Source organism: Vulpes vulpes, chromosome 3 (assembly GCF_048418805.1).
Source record: "Vulpes vulpes isolate BD-2025 chromosome 3, VulVul3, whole genome shotgun sequence".
In the NCBI taxonomy this organism is placed as follows: Eukaryota; Metazoa; Chordata; class Mammalia; order Carnivora; family Canidae; genus Vulpes; species Vulpes vulpes.
In genome coordinates this window covers 18,396,855-18,412,390 of record NC_132782.1, presented here as the reverse complement: position 1 = coordinate 18,412,390, position 15,536 = coordinate 18,396,855, and the positions used below count along the sequence as shown (strand labels likewise).

At 45.1% G+C, this 15,536-nt stretch overlaps 1 protein-coding gene across 4 annotated transcripts; it reads right to left on the bottom strand.

Moving 5' to 3' along the window:
• Positions 1-1,894: 1,894 nt before the first annotated feature.
• On the bottom strand, positions 1,895-14,981 carry CDCA7 (cell division cycle associated 7). Of its 4 annotated transcripts, none has more exons than XM_072751965.1 (10): positions 14,847-14,981; positions 11,873-11,998; positions 11,216-11,452; positions 8,217-8,453; positions 7,648-7,725; positions 6,178-6,378; positions 5,417-5,554; positions 4,560-4,709; positions 3,991-4,127; positions 1,895-3,220 (listed from the first exon to the last, which is right to left on the bottom strand). In XM_072751965.1, the coding sequence occupies exons 1-10, from the start codon at positions 14,865-14,867 to the stop codon at positions 3,190-3,192; spliced, it is 1,356 nt and encodes a 451-aa protein (XP_072608066.1). In that variant the 5' UTR covers positions 14,868-14,981; the 3' UTR covers positions 1,895-3,189. The 4 variants fall into 4 exon arrangements, with proteins under 4 accessions (XP_072608066.1, XP_072608067.1, XP_072608068.1 ...); XM_072751966.1 differs by having other exon boundaries at positions 6,178-6,375; positions 14,847-14,946; XM_072751967.1 differs by lacking the exon at positions 11,216-11,452.
• Between the last annotated feature and the right edge of the window lie 555 nt (positions 14,982-15,536).

Genomic DNA, 15,536 nt, shown 5'->3' with positions numbered 1-15,536 from the left:
AGTGCCTGCCTTGGGCCCGGGGTGTGATCCTGGAGACCCATGATCGAGTCCCACGTTGGGTTCCCTGCATGGGGCCTGCTTCTCCCTCTGCCTGTCTCTGCCTCTCACTCTCTCATGAATAAATAAATAAAATCTATTAAAAACAAAACAAAACACAAGTTATTTCAACTGTAAGGATGGTACGTGGAGCTTTGCAGGTGGACCGTGTGGGAGAAAGTTTGGGGCCTCCAGGCAAAGCTCAGACTGAGCAACTGATGGGTCTTTTTTGTAAGACAGGAGCCATTACAAGACCCACAGGCCCATCAGTGCTATCAAACACCTGATACTGAGAAAATGCCCTTTCCTCTCCATTCCTATTCAGAACTTTATTTTTAGTTTTCTACTAGACCGTAAATCCTTTAAGGTTAAGTCTCAAAATCAGCTGTTGCTAGTCACTATTTTTTTTAAAATATTTTATTTATTCAGGAAAGACATACAGAGAGGCAGAGACACATACAGGCAGAGGAAGAACCAGGCTCCCCGTGGGGAACTCGATGCAGGACTCGATCCCAGGACCCTGGGATCATGCCCTGAGTCAAAGGCGGATACTCAATCATTGAGCCACTCAGGTGTCCCTAGTCACTATTTTTGAATGAAAAACCACATTAGGTCCAGTTTGTATTAAAACATGGTAACACCAAAAATGTTCCCAACAGCCAATATTGCAAACTCCCAAAATTTTAACCTTCCCCATTACCTACCTATAAAAGGGTCAGATTACAATTTGGGTCAAGATTCCATTTATTAAAATAAATTCCCATTTCTTTTGCATCTATCTAGAATTCCAATTGTATAACTTCATATAGCTTGATCTTTTCCCTGGATGAATATGTGGGGTAACATGATTTCCAAGGTAAGTCTAGAACATAAGCAAATCTACAGTTAAGTGCCATATTGTAAACATTTTAGGCTTTGTGGACCATAGTGCCATGTTTTTGTTTTTTTTTTTTACAGTCTTCTAAAAATGTAAAGAACATACTAGTGCAAGTGCTGTATGAACATAGGCTACAGTAGGCTCTGGTCCACAGGCTGCAGTTTGCCAATTCTAGTCTAAATTGGGTTATTAAGCTTCTAGACCATGACTTATCTTTTGCTTCTCTGAGTCCTAGAGCAGGCCTCAAGGGACCACATGCCTTAAGTATTCAAATGGTTGATAAAAATCAAGCCAGGTATTGTGAAATCACGGTTAGTTCTTGGGTTGGCAAATGGTGAAGGAAAACAACATCGTAAAACTTCATGAGCCCACATTATTTTCTATCTTGGGATGTAGCTGTCTCAGCTGATTTTCCAATCACAGCTACCGGTTATGTCACTGAGCTAGTTCCTGCTCAAGAGCTGGCCCATGACCTTCAGAAACTAAACCCAAAAGATAGAAATGGTCTTTTGTTTATTTTATTTATTTATTTTTTAAAAGATTTTATTTATTCACGAGAGACAGAGGCAGAGACACAGGCTGAGGGAGAAGCAGGCTCCATGCAGGGAGCCGGATATGGGACTTGATTCCAGGTCTCCAGGATCACACCCTGGGCGAAAGGTGGCACTAAACTGCTGAGCCACCCAGGCTGCCCTGGTCTTTTGTTTAAATCGGAGGAAAAATATTAGGATTCAGTCCAGTAAGATTGAGTATTAAAGAATTTTTAGGGATCCCTGGGTGGCTCAGCGGTTTAGCGCCTGCCTTTGGCCCAGGGCGCGATCCTGGAGACCCGAGATCGAATCCCACGTCGGGCTCCCGGTGCATGGAGCCTGCTTCTCCCTCTGCCTATGTCTCTGCCTCTCTCTCTCTCTCTCTCTCTCTGTGACTATCATAAATAAATAAAAATTTAAAAAAAAAAGAATTTTTAAAAAGCAGACAAGCTTAGGATAAAATGTTTTATTATTAAAATAAAAAACTTTGTATAAAAGCATTACAGATCAAAAGCTCTATTTACACTTATTGATTCAATGTCCAATTAGGCATCAAACACTGAACATGCACAGCAACAGGCTGCACATGCAAAGAAAATGGACACACAAACACTTTGATTCCACCTCTATAAAATGATTTGATTAATGCAAAAGGGGAGGGGGCATGGCACGTGGAATCTGCCCAGAAAACTAAAAGGGCAGAGATGTCCAGTTAACAAATTGTTGAAAGTCACCCAATTCCAAAAAGGCACTTCTCATTGTTATAAAAGTGCTTAAAACTGGAACATGAACCCTGTGCCTGGTTTATAACTTCAAGAAAGCAAACACTGCAAAGACTGGTAGTAGTACTATCAATTTTCCATACAAAGTGATCAGGAATTAATTTGAAACACCTCACAAACAAATGGAAATAAACCTGGCCAACTAAAATTACAATGAAGTGTTAGAGCATGAATTCAAGCTGGCCTTTTCCTGAAGCCTCAGCATCCTAACTCCCTGGGGGGTCTTTTCTACGATGATTTTGAGCATAGCAATGCCCACAGACCACGGCGCAGGGACTGGGAGAGCCAGATGTACCACTTAACCTCCTAGAGGAAGAAAGCATCAGCAACTAAGTCTCAACTGGGACACCGTGTAAAAGAAGCACGATACACGGAATACTCTCACAAGAGGCATCCCAAGTAATATACTCCACTTTCCGACAATTACTCCAATTTCTCCACATGGTTTTAAGACTTGTGTGCCTTGATTCTGTTAAAAAACATCAACTAGTATGAACGCTACATCTTAAATTATACTGCTTTCTTGTAAACAAGTTAGAAGGCTGTTCTCTGGAATTCAATAGATGTAGTTAGTAAACATTACTACTGTGTTGCTAAGTGCTTGGTTTTATGGGTAGATTCCGGGGCTATTTCAACGCCAATTAAATCAAACATGCTTTCGTAAAATTGCCATTTAAAAAGAATTCAGGAATAGAACGGTGGGAGAGAACCACTGGAAGCAGAGGGGGATGGTATGGGGTAGGGAGGAAAAAAAGCAGAGAAAACGGCAGGAGGGCCAAGTATAGCTGGCTATATACCTCTGTGATGCTCAGAAACACATGTCTAACGAAATTAATGTGATTTGCGTTTCCTATAAAACTGACTGATCATCCAAATTCTTAACTCGGGGTTCAAGCACATGACAAAATGGAAAACTTCAGGAAGATTTGCACAGTGGAGGGACGGATAGTGGATCTTCAAAATGCTATGCTTGCATTTCGAATTCCTGTTTCAGGCTGAAAGAGAGAAGGGAAGATGTTAGGATATGGTTTTCAACCTAAGAATTTTCTTTGAAAAACCTAATTCACGGTTTTTAAAATGTTTTCATCGAGTTATAGTATATATAGTCAAGTGCATCTATCTGAGGCATACAACTTTAATTTTTACGCACTCACACACACATCACCACCACCCAGATAAAGTTATATAATATTTCCAACATCCGAAAAGACTCCCAGTGTGCCCCTTTCCAGTCCAAACCTGCAGTCCTCACCACCCAGAGGCAACCGCTATTTTGACTTCTATCATTTTTTTTTAAGATTTTATTTATTTAGTCAAAGAGACAGAGAGAGAGAGAGACAGAGAGAGAGGCAGGGATCCCTGGGTGGCGCAGCGGTTTGGCGCCTGCCTTTGGCCCAGGGCGCGATCCTGGAGACCCGGGATCGAATCCCACGTCAGGCTCCCGGTACATGGAGCCTGCTTCTCCCTCTGCCTGTGTCTCTGCCTCTCTCTCTCTATGTGACTATCATAAATAAATAAATAAATAAAAATTTAAAAAAAAAAGAGAGAGAGAGAGGCAGAGACACAGGCCAAGGGAGAAGCAGACCCCATGCAGGGAGCCTGATGTGGCACTTGATCCCGGGACTCCAGGATCACCCCCTGGGCCGAAGGCAGGCTCTAAACCACTGAGCCACCCAGGGATCCCCAAGACTTGTATCATTTCTTATTCAGACACATACATGAATGCAAGATTTGGGTATGCGAGAGAGAAAGACCAGCGATTTACCTTTTCAAGTAAGCATGCACGTTCCCAAAGCCATGGTATTTGGCTAAATACACAAGGACCCCAGTTGCACACCTCCCGTCTCGCTGTCGGCAGAAACTACAGTTGCAGATCCTGCGGCAAGGAGGGCAATGCCAGTTCTGAAGGAGAATTGTGAAAAAGCACAGTTAAGTCAAATCTTACTTTCCTCCCCTTTACTTATCTATTCCTATTTAACCTCTAAGATAGGTATCAACTGGATGTAAATCTTTTTTTCAGTAATAGCAAAACCGTAACATGATTATCTTCCATTTGTCCTCCTGACGTTTTCTTAGGAAATGCAGCAGAGGAAGTCACACAGCAGTTTGCAGGGGTAAAGGCAGAGTGAACCCCCCTGGAATGGCCTGGTCCCAAGCACTCTGGAGGGGGGCTCACATTCACCCAGCACCAACACTCTGAACTCATCAGCGCCCCCTGAGATGTGCACTGCAAAACAGTAAGGGCTTGATCCTTTCCCTGATGCCCTCTTTCTGGCCCTTTCACCTCGATGGCTGACCTTCGAGCCCACAGGACAGCCCCTTCAAGGCACCTACTGGATCTAGGAGAGCATCCTTGACCTCTTCACCATAACGGTTTCGAAGGCAAGGACCACAGAACTGGCCTCGAACGCCCCAGCACTCCGGGTTCCTGCAGTTTGTTTTGGTATCAATAGTTTTCTGGCGGCATTGATGGCAAGTAGATCCCTACAAATAGGCAGATAAGAAGGAAAAAAAGAACAAAATACTGCTTTTTGTATAGAAAAATGGCATAAAGAATGTGCTTCTTTGTGGATGGAGTCTGACAATTTGCCTTTGGATCCTATTTCAAATCTACATACACATGGGTATGCCGAGGGCATGAAAAATAAATCAAGCATCGTGATTTCATTCAACTGGCAGACCCAATAGTTAATATTATCAAAACTCGTTTTCTGCGAGGGCCGCCTGGGTGGCTCAGTGGTTGAGTGGCTCAGGGCGTGATCCCAGGATCGAGTCCCACTTCAGGCTCCCTGCATGGAGCCTGCTTCTCCCTCTGCCTATGTCTCTGCCTCTCTCTCTCTGGGTCTCTCATGAATAAATAAATAAAATCTTTAAAAAAAAAAACACCCACAAAACAAAAACAAAATAAAAAAGTAGTTTTCTGGGAGACATACAGTCAATATATGTTGAATCAATTTCTAAAATTAAAAGATCAAATGCTACCAAAGGCTTTACTAAGCAAATACTACTGCTGCAGACTCACTAAGAGGTGTGTTATCCCAAGGATGCTACAAAACTCTTTCCTTTTATGAAAAAAACACAAGCACATATCTCTTGTACTAAGGCTTTAATGTTAGCAAAAATCTAAGGATAGAAGCTCTCCTTTCTCTCACAGATGTTCATGTTCACAGATAGAATTTAGAGGTTTATACCAATGTACGGTTATAGATCTTCTCTCGAGAATTGTTGCAGATGTTCTCCAGCTCTTCCTCTGTAATTTCTTCCACCGGGCGAATTATATGTGGAAGGGTCATGGATCCAGCGCGACGACTTCTGGGCATGTCATCTTCCTGCGTGACAAAAATCATGGACTGGTGTTTCTACTGGCTCTCCCCAGCTTTGAATCCCAGACACATGATTTGTAATTTCCTCACAAAGAATTCAACCTAGAAACCTTCCTTAGAGCTTATGGAGAAGGGACAAGTTCTAAGTTTACTAAAGATAATGGGACAACATCACGGAAATGATTCCTACATTACGAAAAGCTGCAAAAAGCTTTGGGCACTTAGAAATAAAATCTCGAAAACAAACAAACAAACAAAAAAAAGAAATAAAATCTTGAAATAAAAGGTGTGTGTGTGGAGGGGGCACCCGGGCTGGCTCAGTTGGTAGAGCACATGACTCGGATCTTGGGGTTGTCAAGTTCGAGTCCCATGTTGGATTATAGGGATTACTTAAAAATAAAATCTTAAAGAAAGAAAAGAGAAAGAAAGGAAGAAAGCAAGCTTTGACCTTTTCACCTGCTAACAAAAACAGCAAGTAAGTCTATACGACATTAACAATTCTTAATGATTTGAGAAGGTTTACTGTGGGTCATCTATGATGTTGAGGCCGCATAGTGTGTAGTGTACTGGATACCGCGCCTACAGGAAGACGACAAAGGGAAGAGCAAGCACAAACGCCGAGAACTCACATTCATGTAGTTGTCCACGGTCTTCCTCTTTCTCACCAACATATACTTATCCTCCTCCTCCTCCTCCTCCTCTTCTGTGGGTAGAGCACTAAGAGACCCAAGGATCCGGGACCTTGACCTGGTAAGAGGACGGGCTCTTCGTTCAGGGTTTCTCCTCGAAGCAACACCCTGGAATGTACGCCTTCGGGGTGTCTTTGACTGCTGAACAAAACACGATGGAACCCATTTATTCCAGAATGGAGGGAAATGTACCTTCTCCTTAAGCATGTTTTTAAGTAAAAGGAGAGCTCCATTTCCTAATCTTTTGTCCTTTCCATGACGCAATCACAGTGAGCCCCAAAATGGTACAGCTATTGTAATTCTGCTTGTCTAACACCAAGCCGTTTCTCTCAAACTGAGAGATGATCCATTTATTCCTCCACTGAAGAACAGATCTCATTTGGGAGCCCTGGGTGGCTCAGTGGTTGAGCGTCTGCCTTTGGCTCAGGGCGTGATCCGAGTTCCCAGATTGAGTTCCATATTGGGCTCCTTGCATGGAGCCTGCTCCTCCTGTCTCTGCCTCTCTGTGTCTCTCATGAATAAATAAAATCTTTAAAAAGAAAAAAAAAAAAAAAAGAACAGATCTTGTTTTCCAAAAAACAAAACAAAACCTTTTCTACAACATCTCTTGAGCCCTGAAACATACTCACTATTTCTATGTGGCACAAGACAGTATGTATTTATGGTTTTCCTTCTTCTGTTCCTTGCCTGCCCCTTCCCTTTCTCCTCAGGGAGAGGTGGGGAAAGGACATCTTTCCTTTTGTACCACAGCAGACACATCAAATTCCCTTTAGTTGCACCAGCCTAGTTCCTCAGAATAGAATCACATATATTAGGCCATGACTTGGTTAAGAAATTGTTTTTTCTGGGCAGCCCAGGTGGCTCAGTGGTTTAGCACCGCCTTCAGCCCAGGGTGTGATCCTGGGGACCGGGGATCGAGTCCCACATCGGGTTCCCTGCATGGAGCCTGCTTCTCCCTCTGCCCGTGTCTCTGCCTCTCATGAATAAATAAATAAAATCTTAAAAAAAAAAAAAAAAAGAAAAGAAATTGTTTTTTCCTTTTTTCTCATTCTCAGTTACTAAAAATCTGTATTATTACTCATCTATCATGCAGGAGGAATATCCTAATGCTGGGGATACAGGAAAAAAAGTTTTCAATCTTTACCCCCTGCTCTTGAGGGGCTTAGTTTAGTTGGGAAGGAGAGAAACAGCCAATCAAAATGGGTTTAAGCACTGTGGAAGCATGGCTTAGAGAGGAGGCCACACCTGCCCTAGGATGCACACAAGAGGTCCCAGAGATATGTTAGAGAGGTTTTGCCTCTAGTTCTTTGTCTGTAGGACTACACAAAATAAGGAAATTGGATTTTAAAATAACAAATTTATCTTAGACCTGTCCAAAATACTATAATACAAACAAGGATTTGCACTTACTGAACTGGGGCCTGGTAGGGAACGCCTTCCAGGGAATGAGCCAGGGAAGCTTTCTAATTCCGACATTAGTTTTGCAAGCTAAAAAGGGAGGAAATTCAACATAAATTATTAGTTTAGAATAAATGCAGGGAATAAAGCAACTTTTGGAAAACATAGTAGCACACCTCAAGTTTCCAGTTTCACTCATATATTTACCAAGACTAATGGATTAAAAAAAAGAAATTAATTTAGGAGGAGAAGCATATATTGAAGGGACGCCCGGGTGGCTCAGTGGTTGGGCGCCTGCCTTTGGCTCAGGTCATGATCCTGGGATTGGGGATCGAATCCCTCATCGGGCTCCTCCTGAGAGGAGCCTGCTTCTCCCTCTGCCTGTGTCTCTGCCTCTCTCTCAGTCTGTGTCTCTCAGGAATAAATAAATATACCTTAAAAAAAAAAAAAAGCATATTTTGAAGCATACATTGTGAAGACTTCACAGCACACTGAAAATAATTCTTAGGACAGATATAAACAACGAGCAGCTTAGAGAAAGGACAGGGTGGGTTAGTGTCAGAACAAAGTCAGATACCTACCATCGCTTTGTTTTGCTTTATATTTAAAGCTCTTTTCTCCAAAAAGTTCATTCCATTTTCATCTTCGGAATCGGAATTAGAATCAGTCACAGAATTCTCAGAGGGTTCGGGGGGCACTGCTCTTTTGCTGGCGGCTCCCCTGGTGTTCTGAGTTGGAAACTTCATGGCCACTCGGAGGGGTCCGGACCGTCTGCACTGGCTGCGGGTCTTACAGCCAGTGTGGTCTGACTGCAGTCTCTAGTTAATCAGGAACAATGGAGTCATTAAGGACTTGTTGATTGTCCTACAAGCTGCACCAGTAGGACTACAAATCTCTTTTGAACAAAAGACACTGACATGGAATAAATTTTAATTGAACACTTTAATCATCAATTTTAATTGACAGCCCTGAGAAACAAAATCAGGAATTACAAATAAGTACAATAATCAGTTTAATTTAACTCCCGTAGCCTATTTGAGACATGTTGTTATAAGCCATCTTCATAGCCTTTATTAGGCCAGTGGTTCATTTTTTTAATTAAATGTGAAAATCCCAGTTCCCTTTTTAATTTAGAAATAGATCTTTTATTTTTTAAAAGAACTCCTATAAAAACAAATATGTGTCCTCTCACAAACATGGTTTCAATGCTTATGGCATTAAACCATATAGGTGTCTTAGTGCTCTAATCTACTTTTTAAAAAACGTGTGGTAAATATGCATTACATAAAATGTACCACCTTAACTTTTAAGTGTACAGATCAGTGGCATTAAGTACATACACACTGTTGTGTAACCATCACCACCATCCATCTCTAGAACTTTTTCATCTTCCTAAACTGAAACTCTGTACCCATTCAACACGAACTCCCCACTCCCGGCGGTCCTCTGGCAACCACCATTCTACTTTCTGTCTCTCTGAATTTCACTACTCAGGGTATCTCTAATCTACTTCTTGTAAATTAAAAAAAAAAAACAAACGTTTTTTCTCAAACGTTACGTTTGAGATTCCAAACGTAAAGTGGGTTTCCATCATTAAAATGATATTAAAATTAGGGCAGCCCGGGTGGCTCAGCGGTTTAGTGCAGCCTTCAGCCCAGGGCCTGATCCTGGAGACCAGGGATCGAGTCCCTCGTCAGGTTCCCTGCATGGAGCCTGCTTCTCTCTCCTCTCTGCCTCTCTCTGTCTCTCACGAATAAATAAAATCTTTAAAAAAATATATACATATATATTAAAATTAGTCATTAGGGAAAAGCAAATCAGAATCATGATACTGCTTCATTACCCACACTAGTGGAGCTGAATCAGTATCAGGTATGGCATGAATGTAGAGAACCTGGAACCCACATACACTGCTGGTAGGAATCTCACAATGGTCCAGCCAAAGACAGCCTGTCATTTCGTTAAAAGGCCAGAGCTACCATAGGACTCATTTGTATATACACCCCGACAGTATACGTCCACACAAAAACTTGTATGTGAATGTTCGAGGCAGCGCTATTCACAACAGCCAAAAGGTGCAAATATCCCTCAAATCCATCAACTGGTAAAGAGGATAAATAAAATGTTGCATATTCACAAAATATTATTCAGTGATAAAAAGGTACTGAGTACTGGCACCTGCCACATCATGGAAGAGCCTTGAAAACCTTACACGAAGTGAAAGGAGCCAGTCACAAAAGACCAGATAGTATATGGTTTCTTTTCATTTGTATGAAGTGTCCAGAATAGGAAACGTATAATTGCAGCAGACAGACAGGTGGTTGCCAATGGAAAATTGAGGGTACTGGGAAAGGATGAGAAGTAACGGTTAATGGGGACACAGTTTTTTGGGGAGGTGATGAACATATCCTAAACTGATGGTGGTGATGGCTGAAAAAAAATTGAGAAAAGAAAATGTATCACCCATGAAGTTCCAGAAATGGAAGACCCATTTAAAAAAAAAAAAAAACATTCAAGCACTTCTTAAATCCACACAGCTTCTAGTATTCTTCGTGTACTTTTAATGTGCCTGATTATGAGAAAATGACAAACTTTTATGGGTTTTTAAGGCTTTTACTCAATGGCATTTTATTCATTGAAACTAACAGCATCTACTAAGAATGGAAACATTGCCCAGAAATGACTCAGGCTACGCAATGTTTAGGTCACGTGCAGATTTACAGACCAGCCCCTGCAATAACTCCAATCTGCACTGATTTGAACCACCGCCACTTCTTAGAGACATTACCATAAAGTCAGATAGTGATAAACTATCTCCTTGGCCAGATGCTCTCACTTATGTCAGTGTGAGCGTGGTCCCCGGGAGTGGCTCCGTATCAGACTGCAATGAGCTGAAGAGCATGCACCTAACTGTAAACCAACACGCTGCTTCCTTTGTTGAGACAGTCCTGCTAACAAGAGTCTGCAGAACTAAACAATATGCTCAGGGAGAGTGGGACTGAGGTGCAGCAGCAGCAGCAGCAGTGGCCTCAGCAGCACGAGAGGTTAAAGCTAAGGCAGCATGCACAAGAAAAGCCAGCCACGGAGCAAAAGTGAAAGCAGGAAGGGCCCTAATTGTCATTTTCTGCACTTGAACTCCTGCACATGAGTCATCACAGGTTTTTCGGATGAAGGTATAGAGCCACCATAAGAACCAATATTTACCAAAGGCCTGTTCTATGCTGGGCCGGTACTGGGGCTGGGCACTTGAACTTAAATAGGAATGTTGCTAATCTTGAGGACATGTGGGCTTCTGATCATCAGGCTAGATTTCTGTGGCAACAGAAATCTGGAGGTTGGCCAATTTTATCTTACCAGTTTCCAAGATTTTTACGGCCTATAAAATGTTCAAGCTTTTTAGGAACTATGTTAGTCAAAACTGTTGTAAGACTTGAAGAAGAAAATAACTCTTAAAATTTTAAAAAGCTCAACAAAATCTAATGGCATGACTAAAATGAAAATTACGAGAAAAATATTTTTTAAGCAAGTATGCCATGCCTGTAAATGTACCTTGCTTCTTGACATGGGTTCTCAAACTCACCATTCCATCTTGTATCTCACTCTCTGAGAAACCGCAAAATGATTCATCGTCAGAGTCGGCATGAAAAATACTGGCCAGTTCTTTAGTGACATCTGGCCTTGGTTTCTGTAAAAATCCACAATGGTCTAACACATCTTGCACCTCACTTTCTGAAAAGCCGCAGAAAGATTCATTATCAGAGTCCTCATAAAAAACATTTGCCAGTTCTTCACTGATATCTGACCTGAATTTAGGTTTCTGTAAAATAAATAAATAAATGTGGTTGTGCATTTTTTTCCTCTTTTTTCAAGAACCAATTTTCCATAAACCGTGCAGAGAGCAAATCACATTTACAAGTACACTACAAGAGAACAGCTTTTGTTACAAAGAAAAATGGTTCAGAGGTTTACAAATGATTTCTGAGTTGTTATGGCAAATCATCAGGCATGTTAGGTTAGGCGACATTTCAAAAAGATAGAATAAGTAGCTAATCTACCTCCAACAATTACTACCTAGAACCACAGCAAAAAAGTGAAATGAAATTACAATGCATACTGTATTTTCCAGCGGCTGTATAGAAATGCAGGCAAAAAGCAAGCAGTTTTAATCACGCACAAAGCATTTGGGGCATTGTGGGCACCGCAGACTCAATTCTGTTTATTCTCAGGCAGCACTTACTGTGTTTGCAAAATTATCAGAAGCAAAGCTGTCACAACTGTCATCAGAGGATGACGACGTTTCCATGGAAATCAACTTCACATATCTAAATTTCTTTACGTTCTTCTTTACTCCGTGATCCTTTTGCTGCAAATGAAAATGGCAATACTATTAAGTGGGACGCTTACTACACCCTCTAACCGAAGACATCATTTTGAGTTTAGTAGTTCAAACAGCACAGGGTAGATGTGTCCATTTCTTACACCTTATATAGAAAAAGGAGGATTTGCAAATGCTACAAAAAAAAAAAAATTTTAAACCTGGTAAAATCTTAAAAAGGGATTTAAAGGAATATTGTTAAGGACACTTATCAGTTTAATCGAACATCTGTGGAACTACCTCACTGCTCACCTCTCTTCCCACCAAGTTCCAAGCATTACACAGTTCCCAAGGGGTTTAGTGCTGACCTCCTAAAACCTGCCTGTTAAAAACACTGGATTGCACTTCTAAAAGGAAATTTCAAAAGTACAAAATGGTAGGGTGATTTCTCTCCGTCCGCCAAAATCAAGCTAATGAGGTCTTTTTATATAAGCTTTGGGCTCTGTACTGTGATGCTAATTATCCAAACTACAAAAACTGGGCAGCACCTCTACTTCAAGATGGCAGGCTTTCAAGCAGGCCCTGCTCTACCAGGAGGGGTATAGGGATCTCAGCACAAAGTCCTTACAAATCGCGTACATCCACAGAATGAACAAACCCACAAGGAGGCAAGTTAAAGGTCAAACAGCCCTCCAAACCCAGGAAGAATGCCTGATTCCCCTTCAGCGTTCTAGTAGCCTGGCCTGACATTCAGCTCTTCCTGCAGTCCCCTTGCTACGCAAATCTTAAAGTTTTCAGAAGTTCTTCCTACTTGTAGGTTACTTGTTCATAAACACGGAACAGCCTGGCTTTGCACCTCAGAAAATGCAACTGGCATGTATCTCATGTTAAAGAGCAGTTTCTGGCATTTCTTAATATTTAATGAGATTTCTTAAGTGTTTTTAGTTCCTATATTTAAATCTTCTTAAGTATATAGCCACACCATAGAAATGACTCCTCACACTGAAAACTCTGAAAGGCAAGCTCTGCTATGGGTCTCACAAAATAAAGCCAAGATGCGAGGTGTCAGGAACATTCTAGACCTTCCTTGTACACCTGACATTCCGCATTTCATTTCAATCTCTTGCAAATAAAATTACCGTGTCTTTTGTCCTTTAGAAAGGCAGGAAAACGTGAGAATAGAGCTACCATCTACCAGAAAGGCTCTGACAAACACCCCGTATTCCAGGTGAGGAAATTCCAGGCCCCAGGGAGGGTGACATCGAGTGCGGGAGAGGACACAGCTGGAAGGAGAACCCAATTCTGCAGTCCCCTAGGCCAGCACTGCTCCTAGCATTCCGCTGCAATTTACTCATCAATCTACCTGTGAGCAGAGGTCCAAGACCGCCTCAGGGGAGGCATTTTACTGGAAGCTGACAAGGAAACCTACGCTGGGCTTTAACACGTCAGCACAGGCCAAGAATTAGGTAGCAGGCAAACGCATGTTTGGAGGTAAAGACATAGAGAAAGGCAAAAAATGGTCACGGTTGAGATGAACTTTTCTGGCAGGCAGGGAATATAATAACCAACACTGTGCAGTAGGTGTTTTTTCCGTGCCAGGCACTGAGCGTGTTTTCACATAACGTTTACTCCCTTGCAACCAAGTGTTATCATTATTCCCACTTAACAAATGGGGAAGGAAGCAGGGGATGCCTGGGTGGCTCAGGGGATGAGCATCAGCCTTTGGCTCAGGTCCTGGGATCGAGTCCCCATCCGGATCCCTGCATGGAGCCTGCTTCTCCCTCTGCCTGTGTCTCTCATGAATAAATAGGTAAAATCTTAAACACACACACACACACACACACACACACACACACAAATGGGGAAGCTGAGGCCCGAGGGGTGAAGTGGATTACTCAAGTCACAGGATGGCCCCAATTTGAACGCAGGGATGTCAGACTCGAGCCCTGTTGGACCGGGCTTTCTCCAACCTAAGAGCCCAGGCCGGGTTACACCCAGAGGTGTCCGAGGCCACGCCCCACCCCACCCCCACTAGAAGCACAGCCTCCTCACGTGTGTCACTCTTATTTATAAAGCATGTCACTCCCTTCCTCCACCCAGCCCCCATCTCCTTAACATCTCCGGGGGGCAGACCCTACGTTCCGGTTTCCGTTAGAGCAAAAAAAGTAACGTCCCATTCGGGGCAGCGTCCTGCAGCCGCGAGGCCGGCGGGTGGGTGAAGGGGTGCAGAAGCGGCAGGCGGCAGGCGGCCAGCTGGGACACCAGCTCGTCCGGGTGCAATCGCCGCCCGGGCCTGGGCGCCTCACACCCCCCCCGCCTGTGCGCACCCCAAGTCCGAAAGGGACCGTTTTGCAAGACCTTGAAACTTCAAGCCCACCCAGCCCCGAAGCGGCTGGAGAGCGGGTGCGGGAGCGGCGGGGAGCACGTCCAGGGGCCCCCCAGGGCGCGCGGGTCCCCGGCCGCCGGGAGCCACCCGCCCGCCCGGAGCTGCGGGGCAAACCCCGGGGGGCAGGGAGGGGCGCTCCCCCCGACCCGGGCTCGGGCCCGCAGGCACAACGGGGCCCCCGCCGGCTCCGGCCGCTGTCCCGCCCCGGGGCGCACGTGCACTGCGGGCGCACGTGGCTCCGGGCTCGCGCGGCGCCGCCGACCAACCTGCAAACCGCTCAGCTCGCCGCCCGCGCGCGCCGGGTGCGCACGCCCCGCGGGGTCGGCCCCGGCTCCGGCTCCCCCGAAATGCACACAATCTGGGGGCGCGGGGGCTGCCCGAACGGGAACCGCCCAGGATGGCCACCGGTCGCTAAGGAGCGCCCGGTCCGCGGAGCTCGGGGGATCGGCCCGCGCCCAGCGCCCAGCGCCCACCGCGTCCACCCCTCGAGCTCGTCCGCCCAGCGCTCACCCGCACGCGGCGAGCGTCCATGCCGGCGGCGGGCGCGGAGCCGGAGAGCCGAGCACGGCGAGCGCCGCGGTCCCACTGAGCGGGAGGGAGCCGAGCGGCGGCGGGCGGGGCGCGCAGACCCGGGCCCGGGGGGCGGGGCTCGGCCGGCTTTCCCGCGCCGGGGCGCAGGTCCTGCCAGCTGCGGAGACCACGGGGGCCACGGGCGCCCTCCCGCCGCCGGGGAAAAACGCGGCCCCCCCAGATATTGCGAACTCAAGGCACAGCCTTGGAATCCCCTAAAGTGCGCCTGGAAAAGCGGCGCCTTTTTCGGGCGCTAGGACCCCTCTCTTTACGCTGCTGCACAGACCTGAGCGAGTGGCGCGAAAGAGGTTCGTATTGCCCCGGGGTAGGCAGGCTGATTTGCATGAGCTCCCGGGGCCGCGGGCGCCCGGGGCCTCGGGGTGCGGCTCACGCTGTGAAAGATGACCCAGGACTTGAGCACGATTCTCCCCCTTACTAGTGCAGCCCCTGTCCCTGAGCGTGGCACCTCCTACCTGGCGACCCCATCACCACCCGCAGCAATAAAATGAGCCAAAGCCTGATGTTTCTTTGCAGAACGCGCAGGGAGCCGCGCTGTGGGTTTTATGCGAGGCTTGTGCTTTGCAACTTAAGGCTTGACCTGCGGGATCCTACGGTCTTGCCAGTGCATCT